The sequence below is a fragment of the Rana temporaria genome, chromosome 5 (assembly GCF_905171775.1).
Source record: "Rana temporaria chromosome 5, aRanTem1.1, whole genome shotgun sequence".
NCBI lineage: Eukaryota > Metazoa > Chordata > Amphibia > Anura > Ranidae > Rana > Rana temporaria.
In genome coordinates this window covers 210,288,770-210,304,510 of record NC_053493.1, presented here as the reverse complement: position 1 = coordinate 210,304,510, position 15,741 = coordinate 210,288,770, and the positions used below count along the sequence as shown (strand labels likewise).

The following is a 15,741-nucleotide window of genomic DNA, read 5'->3' as shown; positions in this document are numbered from 1 at the left end:
GACCCTTGCCCAAAGTCATGTTGCAATTTCGTTGTATTTATGCAAAATTAATGCGATTTCCATTGCCATGCAGTTCAGTGTGACCCAAGTTGCATCTGAAATTGCACCAGTGTGAATCAGGTCTTAAAGAATTGCTCTTGCCCCTTTTTAGTTTTGTGACAGTTTTTTTTTAAATCTATATATATATATATATATATATATATATATATATATGTATGTATGTATGTATGTATGTATGTATGTATGTATGTATGTATGTATGTATGTATGTGTGTGTGTGTGTGTGTGTGTGTGTGTGTGTGTGTGTGTATATGTGTGTATATATATATATGTATGTGTGTATATATATATATATATATATATATATATATATATATGTATGTATGTATGTATGTATATATGTATATATATATATATATATATATATATATATATATATATATATATGTATATATATATATGTATATATATATATATGTATATATATATATATATATGTATATATATATATATATATATATATATATATATATATATATATATAATGTGTGTCAAAATGAGTGGTGGACAAATGTGGCGGTATTGGGGAGGGGTAGCATTTGTTGTAAGCTGAAGCCATCAAGATTGACAGTGTCAAGATTCTTTTCTACACTGGATCGACATTTCTCAGCATTAGGTTTGGAGGCTGTTCCCGGACCAACTGAGCTGGATGTGCAAGGCTAACCTTTTTGTGTGACAATCGAGCCAATGGCTCTGCATTGTAGTGATTTCCAGATCTGTGTATTCTGCTGCAGGGCCATGACACGGCCACAGATGTAACCTGATCTCTGAAGTTTCAGTGAATAAAGCTGGTCAGGCTGAAACATTGGGAGCTACTTCACCGTTTGCACTGCTGGATGTTTTTTTTTTTTTTTTATCAAATTTCCTGCAGGTTACATCCAATAGGTCGGCAGCTGTGGTTGCTTCACTATTGACCTCTATTCAGCCTAGAGGAATCAAAATCCAGCTGCCGCTCTTGCTCCGCAAGCACTGCATGGTAGGAACCGCACCGAAAGTGGTATCCAGCCTTCAACTTGGAACTCCGGTTCACACTGCTGCAATCTCAGATCGCATGTGATTTAGACCCACACTGCAGGTGCCGATCACATGCGATCTCTGCGCGATGGGAGTTCAGCCATACGCTTGTATGCAATCCGATTCCTGTGCGAGTTCGCACTGCGATCTTTGTGAACAAAACTGGTGTCATTAACGTTGTTAAAGACACTCTCACAGCGATTTGCACAAGGCGGTGTAAACTACCTGCGGGAGAGGAACGATGCAAGAACCAGCGCTGTAATCACGTTGGTTCCTGCATCGCATCAGTGTGAACCCAGGGTTAAGCTTTAAAATGCAGCCCTTCTTTTTGGTGCAAGACTTGAAATGCAAAATCAATAAAGTCTACTTCAAAGTTCTCTTCCCAATGAATGGGTTATTTCACTCTTAAGAGTAGAGGGATGTCTGTTGGTTTCACGAAGGTACTTACACCCCTTCTTGACCTCTTAAAAACCCAGTTACATAGTTAGTAAGGTTGAATAAAGATATCAGTCCATCTTTTTCAACCTATGTGGGTGTGGTATATGTTGATACCATTTCTCATATTTTGTATACTGTGTTTGCTAAGAGATGAGGCTATAATTCTACCACTTTACAAAACACTGGTTCAGCCCCATTTTGAGTGTGCTGTCCAGTTCTGGTCACCAGTCCTCAGGAGGATTGAACTGGACAGAAAGGTAACAAAGCTAATAAGGGGGCTGGAGGACCTCCGTTATATGGAATGACTACAAACATATTTATTCTCCCTGGAGAAGAGACACTTAAGAGGGGATATTATTATATTATACACGATTTATATAGTGCCAACACAATTACAGTACAGTTAAATACAAAAGGTACAGGAGGGCCCTGCTCGTAGAGCTTGCATTCTTAGGGGTTGGTGGTACGAAAGGTAATGGCTGCAGAGAATGATAGCTTAATGGTGATTCTAGCATAGAGAGAAAGCTATTCAGCCTAAAGTTGCATAAATGTTTTTTTTTTTATTATTTGTCTGAATTTCTCACTTCCTTTTCCTGTTCAGTAAGTTGTTCTGGCTGACTAACCCCCAGCCAGAACAGCTCGGATGATGGGGGGCAAGCTTATTGAAGAGAAATGGGAAGTGAGAATTTCAGACAAAGAAAACAATTTAGAAGGGAAATCAAAGAAAAAGGTGTAACCATGCAATAACAATAACCAACAATGCACTAGCTTAAAGGAACCTATTTAGAAAATAAAAAACAAACCTTTACAACCCCTTTAACTGGACACACAGCGATTCAATAAAGTTGACAAAGAAGCGGTTCTTTGCTGTCAGAGTGGGAAGAGGGCTGAAATGCATTAGTCTCTGGCATTCCAGTTCTGCTGTCCTGAGGCAGCTGATGTGGTTCCAGGGAAACCAGGGTAGTTCTTTTTCTGCAAAGAACGGTTAAATACCATTTCTTAAGGCATCTTCCAATACAGCCCACGAGACCTAGGGCTCATCCTACCAGGACAGGAAACTCACCCCACCAGATAAATGCGGTGCTTCATGTTAGTATTGGTGTATCTTCCAGATGGGGGGGGGGGGCTTAACATGTTTCCTGGAACCTGATGTCCCTATGTCCTTGGTACAGAGACTTCCTACCTTCTTACCCAGAGCGTCACCTCCCCCGGGGGAGTAGGGGGCTGCTGCTGCTGTCCTCTCTCCTCTTCTGAGGCGGCTGACATCCTCAGCGGGCGCAGGAGACGCTGGTTTCAGTTTCCAAAGGCGTCAATAGAGGACTCTGTGTGTCTGGTGTACATTGGTGAAGACCAAGCAGAGGCTGCAGGATGGATTCCTCTGCAACACCCACACAGGCAGTGGACGCAGGCTTCAGCACCTTACCAGTGAGCCTGGAGTACTTGTACCCCCTTGCAAATCCTGTGCATTTTTTCTCCCCTTGTACCTAGTGGGACTTGGTGAAGGGGGCACCTTTCCCCTCTCCTGCACTGGGTGTGTTATGGAGTATTGGGGTGGCCTAATTTGCAACCTGGTGGTCGTTTGTTTTCTGTTTGCAGGCCAAGACTTGGGACAAGACACAGGCGCACCACCCAAGAGGAAGTGTGCAGTCTGCAGAGGCAAATTGAGCTACTCATGGACAGTCTGCCGCGCATGCAGATAGCCAAGTTAAGGGTGACCCAGCAGCATCTTGTCAGAAGATGCTTATTTCAGTTAGGGATGAGCTAACTTCAACGTTTAGCTCTTTTAAATTCCCAATTGTCAAGATACAGGTCCCCTCTCAGGGTCCATTGCCAGATGGGACTCCAGCACTTTCTGGAGCTCCACCGTAGAGTGTAGAATGTGAGGATTCAGAGGCGGAAACAAGATTGCTCCGTTCTTCTCGGGATGAATTGGTCAGAAGGAGGGCCTAAGGATAGAGAATCAATCAGGGACCCAAGGTACAAGCTGTCACTAGAAGATGTTAATCACTTGCTTAAAAGCTATCTATGCAACACTTGAGATTGAAGAAAAGGTGCAAATGTCCAAACACGATATTATTTTTGAAGGAATGCATAAGAAAAAGGCTAGCGTTTTTATCCTGTGCATAGCTCCCTTCTAGATGCAATTACATTGGAATGGGATAATCCAGAGAAACTTTATTTTTTTTTTATTTATTTTTTTCAGTAACCTAAAAATGTTTCTTTTTGGGGACGCAGCGCAGCCTTGGAACAAATACCCCAAGTTGGACGCACCTCCTGTTTAAAAATTTCCAAAAATAAGGACTTTGTTGTTTACACGTGTAACCAGAAACCTAGAGTTGTGGTTATCACAGATACAAACACATCTTTCTGCAGAAACTGCAAGAGATCAGATCCTTAAGTCCTTCCCATTCTTTCGGGAGTTATGTTTTCTGTCAGTTTCCTCCGCTGAGTCTGTTAGGATGATAGCCAGAACTTCTGTTTTGGTAAATTCGTCCAGAAGTCATCTCTGGCTGAAAACATGGTCAGGTGACTCTGCTTCCAAATTGCGCCTATGAGGTCTTCCGCGGTAAGGCGACCATTTGTTTGGCCCTTGATTACGGGAGGCACTAGAGCGTACAGCTTACAGGAAAACGTATTTTCCAGAAAACAAAAGCCGGCTGCCAGGAAAAAAAAATTGTGGCCAAGGCAGATGGCAGGGTCTATGAGAAAAGGACAGCATGCCCAAGAAACTTTAAACTGGGCGCAAAGGCAGACATGAGGGGCCCTGTTTAACCCTCCAACAACCCTCCAAAATGACTCTTGCTGTCCAGTGAAGGTGGGATTCAATCTAGTGGCAGAGTCTCGCTAGAAACAAGAGCAGAATCTCCAGACTGTGCAGAAGTTTCTCCAATCGCTATGCTGGTTAGCCAACAGTCTTCCATGATTCCCGCTCAGAGAGCAACATATATCGGGCACGAGATTTGCTCTGTAGAGCAAAGGATTTTCCGTAGGAAAAAGTCTTGAGGGTGATTCAGATTGCGTTTGCAAACCAACCAGTGGGTCTCTCTCAGAGAGATCTCAAGAGCAGTAAGGCCTGATGTCCTCTTGCTTTCCTGTAGTACCGTGGGCGAGGTTTCACCTATGGCCACTGCAACTGTTCCTGCTAAACTTGGACAGATCCACAAGTTTTTTTGGATGCGAGGGCTCGAATACTCTCCAGGGTAAATAGGGACTTGTGGTGGTGGTGGAGGTTGCCACATAGCCTGACAAGAGGATTGGAATGGGTCATACCAGTATCCCGAAGAATCATGATGGATGCCGGTTCCTTTGGATGGGGAGCCCATCTAAACAATGCAGTGGCACAGGGAAGGTGGTCCCCCAAATAAAACAAAGGGACAATCAGAGGGAGCTTCTGGCAGTACAGAGGGCCTTAGAAGCGTTTTCAGATGGAGGTCAATGGTCACATCGGCAGATTAGTTCCGACAACATTACTACCGTAGCATATCTCAACAAGCAAGTGGGGGTACAAGAAGTCGGACTCTTTAATTCATAGCCCAGAAGATCATAGCCCACTAACACACAGCTCCTTTCTCTATCTGCAAAGTAGAGTGTCCTGAAACTCCTGCTCGCCCCCTCAAGAGGCTTTCTCCACACCAGGCAGAAAGCCTTGCATTACGGTGTGTAGTTAGACAGAAGAACAGGAAGTGAGGATTTCTCAGAAGAAATAAGGACATTTAAAAGCAAAATCGATGGATGAGGTAAGTGAAGGAGGACTGCACTAAAGTAAAGGAAGCTATTTAGGGAAAACATTTTTTACCTTTACAACCCCTTTTAAGCCTCTGATGTGCAGTCTCAAAAAACCTGCAGATCTCTGGATAGCTTTTATGTATTAAATGCTTTGTTACTCCGAAGATTGCACACATACAAACCCACATAAAATATGCCCTTTGAAAACCTAAAAAAAAACAACAAACTAAAGTTGACCTAGTCCTAGACTAATACAAATTCCCTTTTCAAAGCAAGACCATATGTTTTTATCCGACTACTATAGAGAGCTGTTCTAGAAGTGTTAAGACGGTAGTGTGTAGGGGTGCAACGGATCACAGTTGATCCGTGATCCGAACGGGTCACCCCCTTCGGATCACACTGTGATCCGCGGATTGCCACGGCTCCGGAGCTAGGCCGAAGCCGCGGCCTTTCCTAATGTTACGGCGGCGGCTCCGGAGCTAGGCCGAAGCCGCAGCCTTTCCTAATGTTATGGCCGCGGCTTCGGCCTACCTCCGGAGCCGCCGCCGTAACATTAGGAAAGGCCGCGGCTTCGGCCTAGCTCCGGAGCCGCGGCCATCTTGGTACACCCGGCGGCGGCCCTCCTCTGTTTACACCCACAGAGGAGGAGCCCACACTCGGACACACCGCTCGGGGAGTGCCTGTCGGTACTAGCTGAGGGGGGGTCACTGTACTGAGGAGGGGGGGTCACTGTACTGAGGAGGGGGGGGGTCACGGTACTGAGGAGGGGGGGGGTCACGGTACTGAGGAGGGGGGGGGTCACGGTACTGAGGAGGGGGGGGGGGATCACTGTGAGGAGGGGGGATCACTGTGAGGAGGGGGGGGATCACTGTGAGGAGGGGGGGGATCACTGTACTGAGGGGGTCACTGTACTGAGAGGAGGGGGGTGTCTGCACTGAGGGGGTACTATAGTTGGTGGGGGGGGGGGGGGGGACATGTGGATATTACAGTGGGGGAGATTTTTTTTTTTTTTGCCGATCCGAAAAATGATCCCATCCGTGACTCCTGATCCGAGGAACGATCCGAACCGTGAGTTTTTTGATCCGTTGCACCCCTAGTAGTGTGCCATAGGTTGGTATATTACTTACTTTTCAATTACCCCTTTGTTTTTTTTTTAACAGCCTGAGAATACTGCCACATCACCAGAATACTGGAGGTTTCTTTGTAGCAGTATTGATAAAGAAAGCCCCTATGCCATGGAACAGGAGACAACCCAAGGTATATTTTTATAACTCGGTGTAATCAATGACTCTGTAGCACTCTGCTTGTGATAAATTCATCTGAATTGCTTTCATTACTAATCTTTGAAAACCTACATGCTGCTTTCCATACCCTATAGCTGGCTCGGAAGGGCATGGGGGGTTGCAAGGGTGGGAACGAGACTGCCATTCTCATCACGGGTATGTGCAATAGATATACAAAGCCCACACATACCTGTGACTGAACAATCATAGGTGGGTCCTTGTCACTGTCATTGGTTACTCTTACCTCTCAACTTTTGAACTTGACAAAGGGGTCAATATTTATTATACATGGAGGCGCACCGAATTTTGGTACCAAAAATGCATGATGCACTTTGCCGAAATCCGAAAATTACAGTTTTTTTTTTTTTTTTTTTTTATATATATATATATATAATTGTATTCGACTTTTTAAGATAATGAATTTAAATAATTAGTTTATATAATAAGTGTGTCAGCCATTATTGGCACCTTTTTTAGTACAAGAAAAATGTATCCCTTAAAATTCTATGTATGTCTTCACACTGGTCTGTTGCGGTGTTCAAAATTGCAGCAAGCATGATTTTTGTCAGTTAAAAAAAAATGCAGCAAAAACTCACCCATGTTGCGTTTTTGTTTTGCCATTTTTGAGTCTCGTGACCTATGAAAAACAAACCATAAGTGTGGTAAAATCGCTGCAAATTTGTGGCAAAATAACATGCATTTTTTGGTGTCTTTATTGCCAAAACCCTGAACACCATTTTCGGCTGATATGTTTTGGCGCATCTCTAATAACGTGCAGAAACATGCATGATAAAGTATACCTTTTTGTGTTACTGTGCACCAAAAATAAGTTCATAGGCAGATGTCTTTGGTAAAGGGAATAACGTACTTTCAAGAAGGTAAAAAAAAGTGGCTAGATTAGGAAGTGAGATGTTTGAGGACAAGGTTGTGAGTTTAGGATAACAAAGTGAGAAGTATGAGTTGCATTGTGAATTTTTGTGAGAAGATTTTTCGCTCTTTAACTCAAAATATACGAAATACAGGCCCTCTTTAAACTTGATGAATACAAAAAAATCATGGTGATCATTATACTGTATGTGATCCCACAAATGTTTCTAGCTAATTTGGAGTTATTGGCCTTCACAAGGTTAAAGCATATCTAAACCCTAAAACAAAGTGTTAGAACTGGTAAGCTAAGCTATAATATATTTAGATGTGGTGGCTGCATTAATTTTCAGGCTATGAACATTATTAGCAAGTACAGAAAAATAACATATGATCTTAGAAATAGTTTTCTTGTAAACTACTAGTCCCATAAACCCATTATGAAATGGAGATGAATAAAGGTAGACATGTTTACCCACTTCCTGACAAGGCCATTTTTTTGCGATAGCACTGCGTCGCTTTAACTGACAATTGCGTGGTCATGCAATGCTTTTTTTTCTATAAATGGTTTTCTTATTGGGGTATTTGTTCACCTTCTGGGGTTTATTTTGTTTTTTTTTGTGCTCTAAACAAAAAAAGCCGACCGTTTGGAAACTATTTTCTGCTGTAATACATATCCCCCCAAAAAAAGTAAAAAATGTCCTCATCAATTAGGGGCAATATGTATTCTGCTACAAATTTTTGTAAAAAAAAAAAAATCACAATGCGCACCTTCTTATAACTGGGCATGTAGCTGCATTCAGAATTAACTCATGTTAAGCCCAGATTCACACTGAGGTGCGGTAATGAAGCCAATTTTACTCCCGCTTGTCAGTCCCGATTTCGGCCGCGATTAGAGACATCTGTGCAGTTTCTGCACAGCTGTCAATGTAAATCGTGGGCCCAAATCGCAAAAAGTAGTACAGAAACTACTGTTCGTGGATGTGGCGTTGCACCGATTAGGACGGTGCAAATGCCGCAGATTTGACATGTCAAAACGCACCAGTGTGAACCAGGGCTAAATAGGAGTCAGGCCGGGTTCACACTGGTACGACATGAGTCGTACTACTTTGGATCCGACTTTGCCCTGCGACTTGAAGTCCGACATGCATACGACTTCAATGAACAGGGATCAGACTTTGATCCCCGACAATACCAGGCACTGTATCTGGTATGAATCTTTAGCCTCTTCCCGACAACCCTGGCTGTTGGTTGTTGGGGTCTGCGGGCGGGGGGCTTATCAGAATCTGGAAGCCCCTTTAATAAGGGGGCCTCCAGGTCCCGGCCCCCCACCCTATGTGGATGGGAGTACCCCTACCCATTCACCGGAAAAAGGGTAAAAAAAAACAAACAAACACACTACACACGTTTTTAAAGTAATTGGGCAGCTCGGGGGGTCTCTTCCGACTTCTTTTGCCCTCTGACTCTTCTCCCTCTGTCTGGTGTCTTCTGCCGGGCCTCCTCCGTTATCTTCTACTCTTTTTTGCTAGCTTTTGCCCGGTCTTCTCTGTTGTCTTCTTCCCTCTTTTCTTCCGATATTGACACAGAGCTCTCTCCTGCTTTGTGTGGTGTGCCACTACTTGTATTGCGCTTCTCCACCTTCCGTTTTGAGGATGCCTCACAGATGCTCAAGAGGGTTTATGTCTGGAGACATGCTTGACCAGTCCATCACCTTTATCCTCAGCTTCTTTAGCAAGGTAGTGGTCGTCTTGGAGGTGTGTTAATATTTTATTATATCTTATGTGACAACACTGAAGAAATTTAACTTTGCTACAATGTAAAGTAGTGAGTGTACAGCTTGTATAACGATGTAAATTTTCTGTTCCCTTAATATAACTCGACACACAGCCATTAACGTGTAAACTGCTAGCAACAAAAGTGAGTACACCCCTAAGTGAAAATGTCCAAATAGGGTCCATTTAGCCCTTTTCCCTCCAGAGTGTCATGTAACTCATTAGTATTACAAGGTCTCGGGTATGAATGGGGAGCACGTGTGTTTAATTTGGTGTTATTGATCTCTTACTGGTCACTGGAAGATCGACATGGCACCTCATGGCAAAGAACTCTGAGGTTGCCAAGACCCTGAAACTGAGCTGCAGCACAGTGACCAAGACTGTACAGTGGTTTAACAGGACAGGTTTCACTCAGAACAGGCCTTGCTATGGTCGACCAAAGAAGTTGATTTCATGTGCTCGTGTCATATACAGAGGTGTCTTTGTGAAATAGACGTATGCGTGCTGCCAGTATTGTTGCAGGGTTGGAGGCTCAGCCTGTCAGTGCTCAAACCATACGCCGCACACTGCATCAAAATGGTCTGCATTGCTGTTGTCCCAGAAGGAAGCCTCTTCTAAAGATGATGCACAAGAAAGCCTGCAAACAATTTGAAGACAGACTAAGGACATGGATTATTGGAACCATGTCCTGTGGTCTGATCAGACCAAGATTAACTTATTTGGTTGAGATGGTGTCAAGCGTATGTGGTGGCAACCAGGTGAGAGTACAAAGACAAGTGTGTCTTGCCTACAGCCAAGCATAGTGGTAGGAGTGTCATGGTCTGGAGCTGCATGAGTGCGGCCGGCACTGGGGAGCTACAGTTCGAGGGAACCATGAATGCCAACATGTACTATGATATACTGAAGCAAAGCATGGTCCCTTCCCTTCGGAGACTGGGCCACAGGGCAGTATTCCAACATAATTACCTCAAACACACCTCCAACCTCCTTTGCTAAACAAGCTGAGGGTAAAGGCGATGGACTGGCCAAGCATGTCTACAGACCTAAACCCTATTGAGCATCTGTGGGGCATCCTCAAATGGGAAGGTGGAGGAACTCAAGGTCTCCAACATCCACCATCTCCGTGATTTCATCATGGAGGAGTAAAAGAGGACTCCAGTGGCAACTTGTGAAGCTCTAGTAAACTCCATGCCCAAAGGGGTTAAGGCAGTGCTGGAAAATAATGGTAGCCACACAAAATATTGACACTTTTGGCCCAATTGGGACATTTTCCCTTGTGGGGGGGGGGGGGGGCATGTGGTGTACTCACTTTTGTTGCCAGCGGTTTAGATATTAATGGATGTGTGAGTTGTGTTGAGGAGACAGTTCATTTATACTGTTATATAGGCTGTACACTCACTACTTTTCATTGTAGCAAAGTGTAATTTCTTCAGTATTGCCACATGAAAAGATATACAGTATAACCTTGGTTTGAGAGTAACTTGGTTTGGGAGCGTTTTGAAAGACAAGCAAAATGTTTTAATAAATTTTGCCTTGATGTACAAGCGATGTCTTGATATAAGAGTAGCGTCATGTCACAACTGAGTATAAAAAAGAGGAGCCTCTAAATGTAGCAATATGGTTGCAATTAATGAAGGTACAACATTTCGCAACTTATTGCTAGACTTATGCCCCGTACACACGATCCGATTATCGGACGAATGATCGTCCGTTTTATTTTGTATGCTAATCTCATGTCGAATCTGAGTTTACTAAAGTCACAAATTCTCGTACGGCAGAATAAAAAATCGGAAGTGATGTCATGTGTTTTAATGCATTTTCGAACGACAGCTGTACTGATTATACGAAAATCGGACGATCTGGCATTGTACGAAAAAGATTTCCGTGCATGTCTGATAAATAAAATCGGATGAACTGTCCTGATCGGCTCTCGGAAGCGCTGTACTAATGATCCGATTATCGTACGATCGTTTCGAAAGCGGCATTTTTTGTACGATTTTCGGATCGTGTGTACGGGGCGTTAGAGGTGCCTTTCTTCTCTCTTTATACCCTGTAAAAAAAAATGCTTTGATATACAGGTGCTTTGGATTACAAGCATGTTTCTGGAACAAATTATGCTCGCAAACCAAGGTTTTACTGTAATAAAATGACAAAAATATAAGGGGTGTGTATGCACTTTTGACAGATACTGTATGTCTCAGTAATTTGTATTGGTATGCTTTCGTATTAAACCTGAGCTAGATGTGTAAAAGAATATTGGTTTATTTTCCGTAGCGTGAGTTTGTGTGTTTGGCAAATATTCTCCTGTCTAAAGCCTTTTTCCCATACTGTTATCTGAAAAATTACCTAAAACATGACCCGTTTTCTTGCAGCTGCTTCGGAGGCCCCCCACTGTTGCAGCCAGTGTTCCAGTTGTTAATGATGCTGTTGAGGATGTGACAGAAACTGATAAACCAGCTGTGGCAACAGATAATGCAGTGAATGAGGACGGAAGCATCAAATCTTGCAGCAATCCTAAGACTGATTCTACGAATAAGGACAACGTGTGCGGGTAAAGAGGACTATAAACACTGGATTGCTTTGTGTGAATTTGTTTAAAGTGGTTGTAAACCCACTTTTACCTACAGGTAAGCCTATAACAAGGCTTACCTGTAGGTATAAAGAATATCTCCTAAACCTGTACGGTTTAGGAGATATTCCCCTCGCAATGTGGGCGGCGCATGCGCAGGGGGGAATCCACGGCGAAAGGACCGGCATCCGCCGGACCCTGACGATTTTAAATCTCCCGCGCGTGAGTGGCGTCATCGCCGCTCCAGACAATCACATAGCCTATTATGCCTTTTGCCTTGCAGGTTTAAAAAAAAAAAAAAAAAACTTTATGCGGTTTACAACCGCTTTAACAGATTCTTGTATACATTTGGTCTTGTTTTCAACCATTTTCTATAGTGTTTAGTGCTCCCCAGCTTTAGTAAGGCTTAACGCTTGTTATGAAAATGAGTGTTCACCCTGACAGGATCCGTGTCATTGTCAGGATTATCAGGTGAATATGAAGTTATAAAAGCCTAAAAGTAATGAAGCTGCAACATCTGAAACTGGTAATAAGTTGGACTATATTTTGTTTTTGGATACATTTTTAAATGGTGAAACCAGCGATTTAGTCACAGACCATTGTTAACCCCTCCTGTTCCGCAGTGTCCCAAGGGTAATCTTTGTTGACAAGGTCTCACTGTATGTTTCAACAGTGACTTGCCAGGCATGAGCATTAAGCCCACTGCTTTGCATTGTTTTGTGAATGTTTTGTTAATGTCTCGTTATGCACTTCATTGTCGCCACCAGTAATTACACATTATGTAAGCATTGGTGTGCTGCCTTGCCAATCATTGTAAGTGGCTTCCATACACACTTTTGCAAGGCGTGTAAGCTGCTACGCAACAGTGTCCTTTTAAGGTACACTGGACAATCGATTACCCAAAGCAGTGTGCCTCAGCATACATAAACACATGCCTTACTGGACACCGAGTTCAAGTGTGAATGGGCCCAAGATATTTTGTGTGGTGTTTTATGTTGCTACACAAAGTCTTAGATGAGTTTTATTTTAAGGCCATGCTTTCAGAAATTTGATAAATATTATTTTACTTTTGTTTAACTGCACTGATACTTACAAGCGTTTGTTTATTTTTTTTACCTGTTTAATTAGTCCGCCACCCTCTAAGAAAATGAAGTTGTTTGGATTTAAAGAAGACCCATTTGTGTTTCTCTCTGACGACGATCCAATATTTCCCCCAATAGTGTAAGTATTTTGTTTTGCCGCATGCAGTTTCATGCACCCAAAAAGGGCCTACATTTTCAAGATGTGTGGGGTTGTATCAAAAGAGCCTTTCTCTCCTATTGGAAAGATATCCCCTCACTTTTCATTGAGTGTACAGATTAGGAAGTAAGGGGAAATCACTCATGTTTAGACATGGATGGCAAAAACAAACTGACAGCAGATTTAACCTTTTTTTACTTTAAGGTGAGAAATTTCCAGAAGATTTACCCCCGTTCATGACAGGCCATTTTTTGCGATACATCACTGCGTTACTTTAATTGACAATTACGTGTTTTTACGATACTGTACATTACTTACATTTATGCCCCCCCCCCCCCCCCCCCACAAATAGCTTTTTTTTGGTGGTATTTGATCACATATGCTTTTTTATATTTTGCGCTATAAACCAAAAAAGCTAAAATTTTGAAAAAAAAAAGCTATTTTTATTTTCTGCTATAAAACATATTTATTAAAACAAAACAAAAAAAAAATTTCCTCATACATTTCGGCTATGTATTCTTCTACATGTTTTTGGTAAAAAAAAAATATCCCAATAAGCTTCTATTGATTGGTTTGTGCAAAAGTTAGTGTCTGCAAACTGGGTTATTTTTATCTATTTTATTTTTTACTAGTAATGACCCCCCATCAGCGACTTGTAGCAGGACTGTGATATTGCAGCCAACAAATTGGACACTTTTTTTGACACTTTTTGAGGACCAGTGACACTAATGGTGATCAGTGTTAAAAAAAATATGCACAGTCACTGTACGGACACTGGCTGGGAAGGGGTTAACAGGGGCAATCAAAGGGTTAAATGTGTGCCTAGCCTGTGTTTTTCTAAACTGTGGGAGGTGCTTTTACTAGGGGAAGGCATGAATCCCTGTCCCTGCTTGGCAGGAACATGGGATCCATGCCTTTCCTACTGACTGAACTGCAATCTGCCTTTTTTACATAGGCAGACCACCGTTCTGTTTCTCTCTTCAATTATCGGCAGGTGACAGCAGACATAGTCTAAGGTACCCACCGCTGGGCTCCTGCTGTGTGTGATCATGCGCATGCCCTACCCGGAAGAGCCAGATCACTTGTTTATATACATGATCCGGTGCACAGGTGCCACCCTGCAGCAGTAAAACTGCTATGGGGCGGACCTGAATTGGTTCATCTAAAATACTCCTGACATAAAACTTGTTCAATAAAATATGACTAAGAATGAGCTCCAGCGTGTTCGCATGGTACACGTGCAGAGTCTGCCAGGAAGTCTGCATGGCGCTGCGCTAATAACAGGCAGAGAGACATTGTCCCGATGCTCGGCTGCAGAGACCGGGAAATGTCTCCCTGGCTGTGATTAGCGCAGCGCCATGCAGACATCCTGGCAGACTCTGCATGTGTACCATGCGAACACGCTGGAGCTCATCCTTAATTATGACATCTGGAACTAGTTAAGGTAGATGTCTACCTCCTTGAAGCTGATGATTATTATTTGTAGAACCCTAATTACAGCAATTTTTGCAGGAAATTTTATGGATTAAGTTCATCATTCCCGAAGACAAATCTCTTAACGCGCACTCAGGAGGGGAAGAAGAAACAATTGTATATAGTTTCAAAGGAGCTGAGGAATGTACTACTTAATAATAGTGAGAAGATGAAGGTAATTTTGTTTTATAAACATTTGCATGAGCCGATTGCTTTGCATCTTCGATCATCATGCCATATTTGTGTTATATGCAACAAATGTAATGATGTTATCTCTGTGTATATGGTATGTAATCTGTATTATTGTAATGTTGAAACTGTACTTTTAAGTCTGCCTATCTTCTATTAGTTAAGTGGAAAAGTAAATCCCTTGGAAAATATTTTCAGCATATTTTTAACAAACAAAAAGTATAGATATTCATTTGAACAATACTTCCAGATCAAGGTGATAGAAATTAAATAAATGAGAGATAAATAATAAAGTACACCCCTACATTTACCAACATTTCAAAACCATGAAATTAGAATTGGTTGTATGCAGTTGAAACCTCAGATTTCAAAGGTTTGGTGTTTTTTGCTATGGCTATATGTGTTAACATGCGAAGATCAAAAGAGCTCTCTGAGGCCCTCAGGAAGCAGGTTGGAGATGCCAAAAGTCTAGCAAGGGATTTCAAAAGTTTTGCCTGGGACTGGTCAGCCCAGGAAATTAACTCCATGCTCCATCGTTTTGTTTGACAACTGCAACATGAGTTACCAGCTGATTCCAAAATGATCAATCAGAGATTGCACTAATGCAACCTTAATGGGAGGTGCGCCATTAAAAAGCCTTTGCTGTGGAAAAAACTTTAACGCTAGACTAGTTTGTCTTAATCCATATAGGCAAAGAACAGGCTTTTTTTTTTACCAATGTGCTTTGGATGGATGATTCAAAAATAGTTGTTTAACCACAGTAACTTAGACATGTTTGGCCAGGAGACCAACCCCATACCAAGTATGAATCATGATGATGGAAATGTTATGGTTTATAGTTCCTTTGCTGCTTTAGAGCCTTATCAGCTTGCAGTCATTGGGTGAATTATGAATTCTGCATCTTTTTTAAGTGTGATTAAAGAGACTTTGATATGTGTCCAAAATGCAGTCAGAGAGGGCACTCTTATGTTGGAAGGGGTGTGGCTCTCGGAGGATTTTTTTCTCATATGGTGGTTCTGCCTGACGATACAGCAGTTTTGAGGGGGAAAAATTGCCCAGATGGGTAAATTTGTGCCTGTGATATATTGAACCAGGGACCTTTGGAGATATCTAT

At 42.4% G+C, this 15,741-nt stretch overlaps 1 protein-coding gene across 4 annotated transcripts in view; it reads left to right on the top strand.

The window, feature by feature from the left end:
- Positions 1-15,741, top strand: part of NSUN2 (NOP2/Sun RNA methyltransferase 2) — a 67,080-nt gene that overhangs the window by 33,706 nt on the left and 17,633 nt on the right. For all 4 annotated transcript variants that reach the window (XM_040353523.1, XM_040353522.1, XM_040353525.1 and 1 more), the window contains 4 exons: positions 6,399-6,495; positions 11,530-11,708; positions 12,855-12,947; positions 14,478-14,613. In XM_040353523.1, the coding sequence (XP_040209457.1) occupies positions 6,399-6,495; positions 11,530-11,708; positions 12,855-12,947; positions 14,478-14,613 (505 nt within the window). The remainder of the gene's footprint in view (positions 1-6,398; positions 6,496-11,529; positions 11,709-12,854; positions 12,948-14,477; positions 14,614-15,741) is intronic.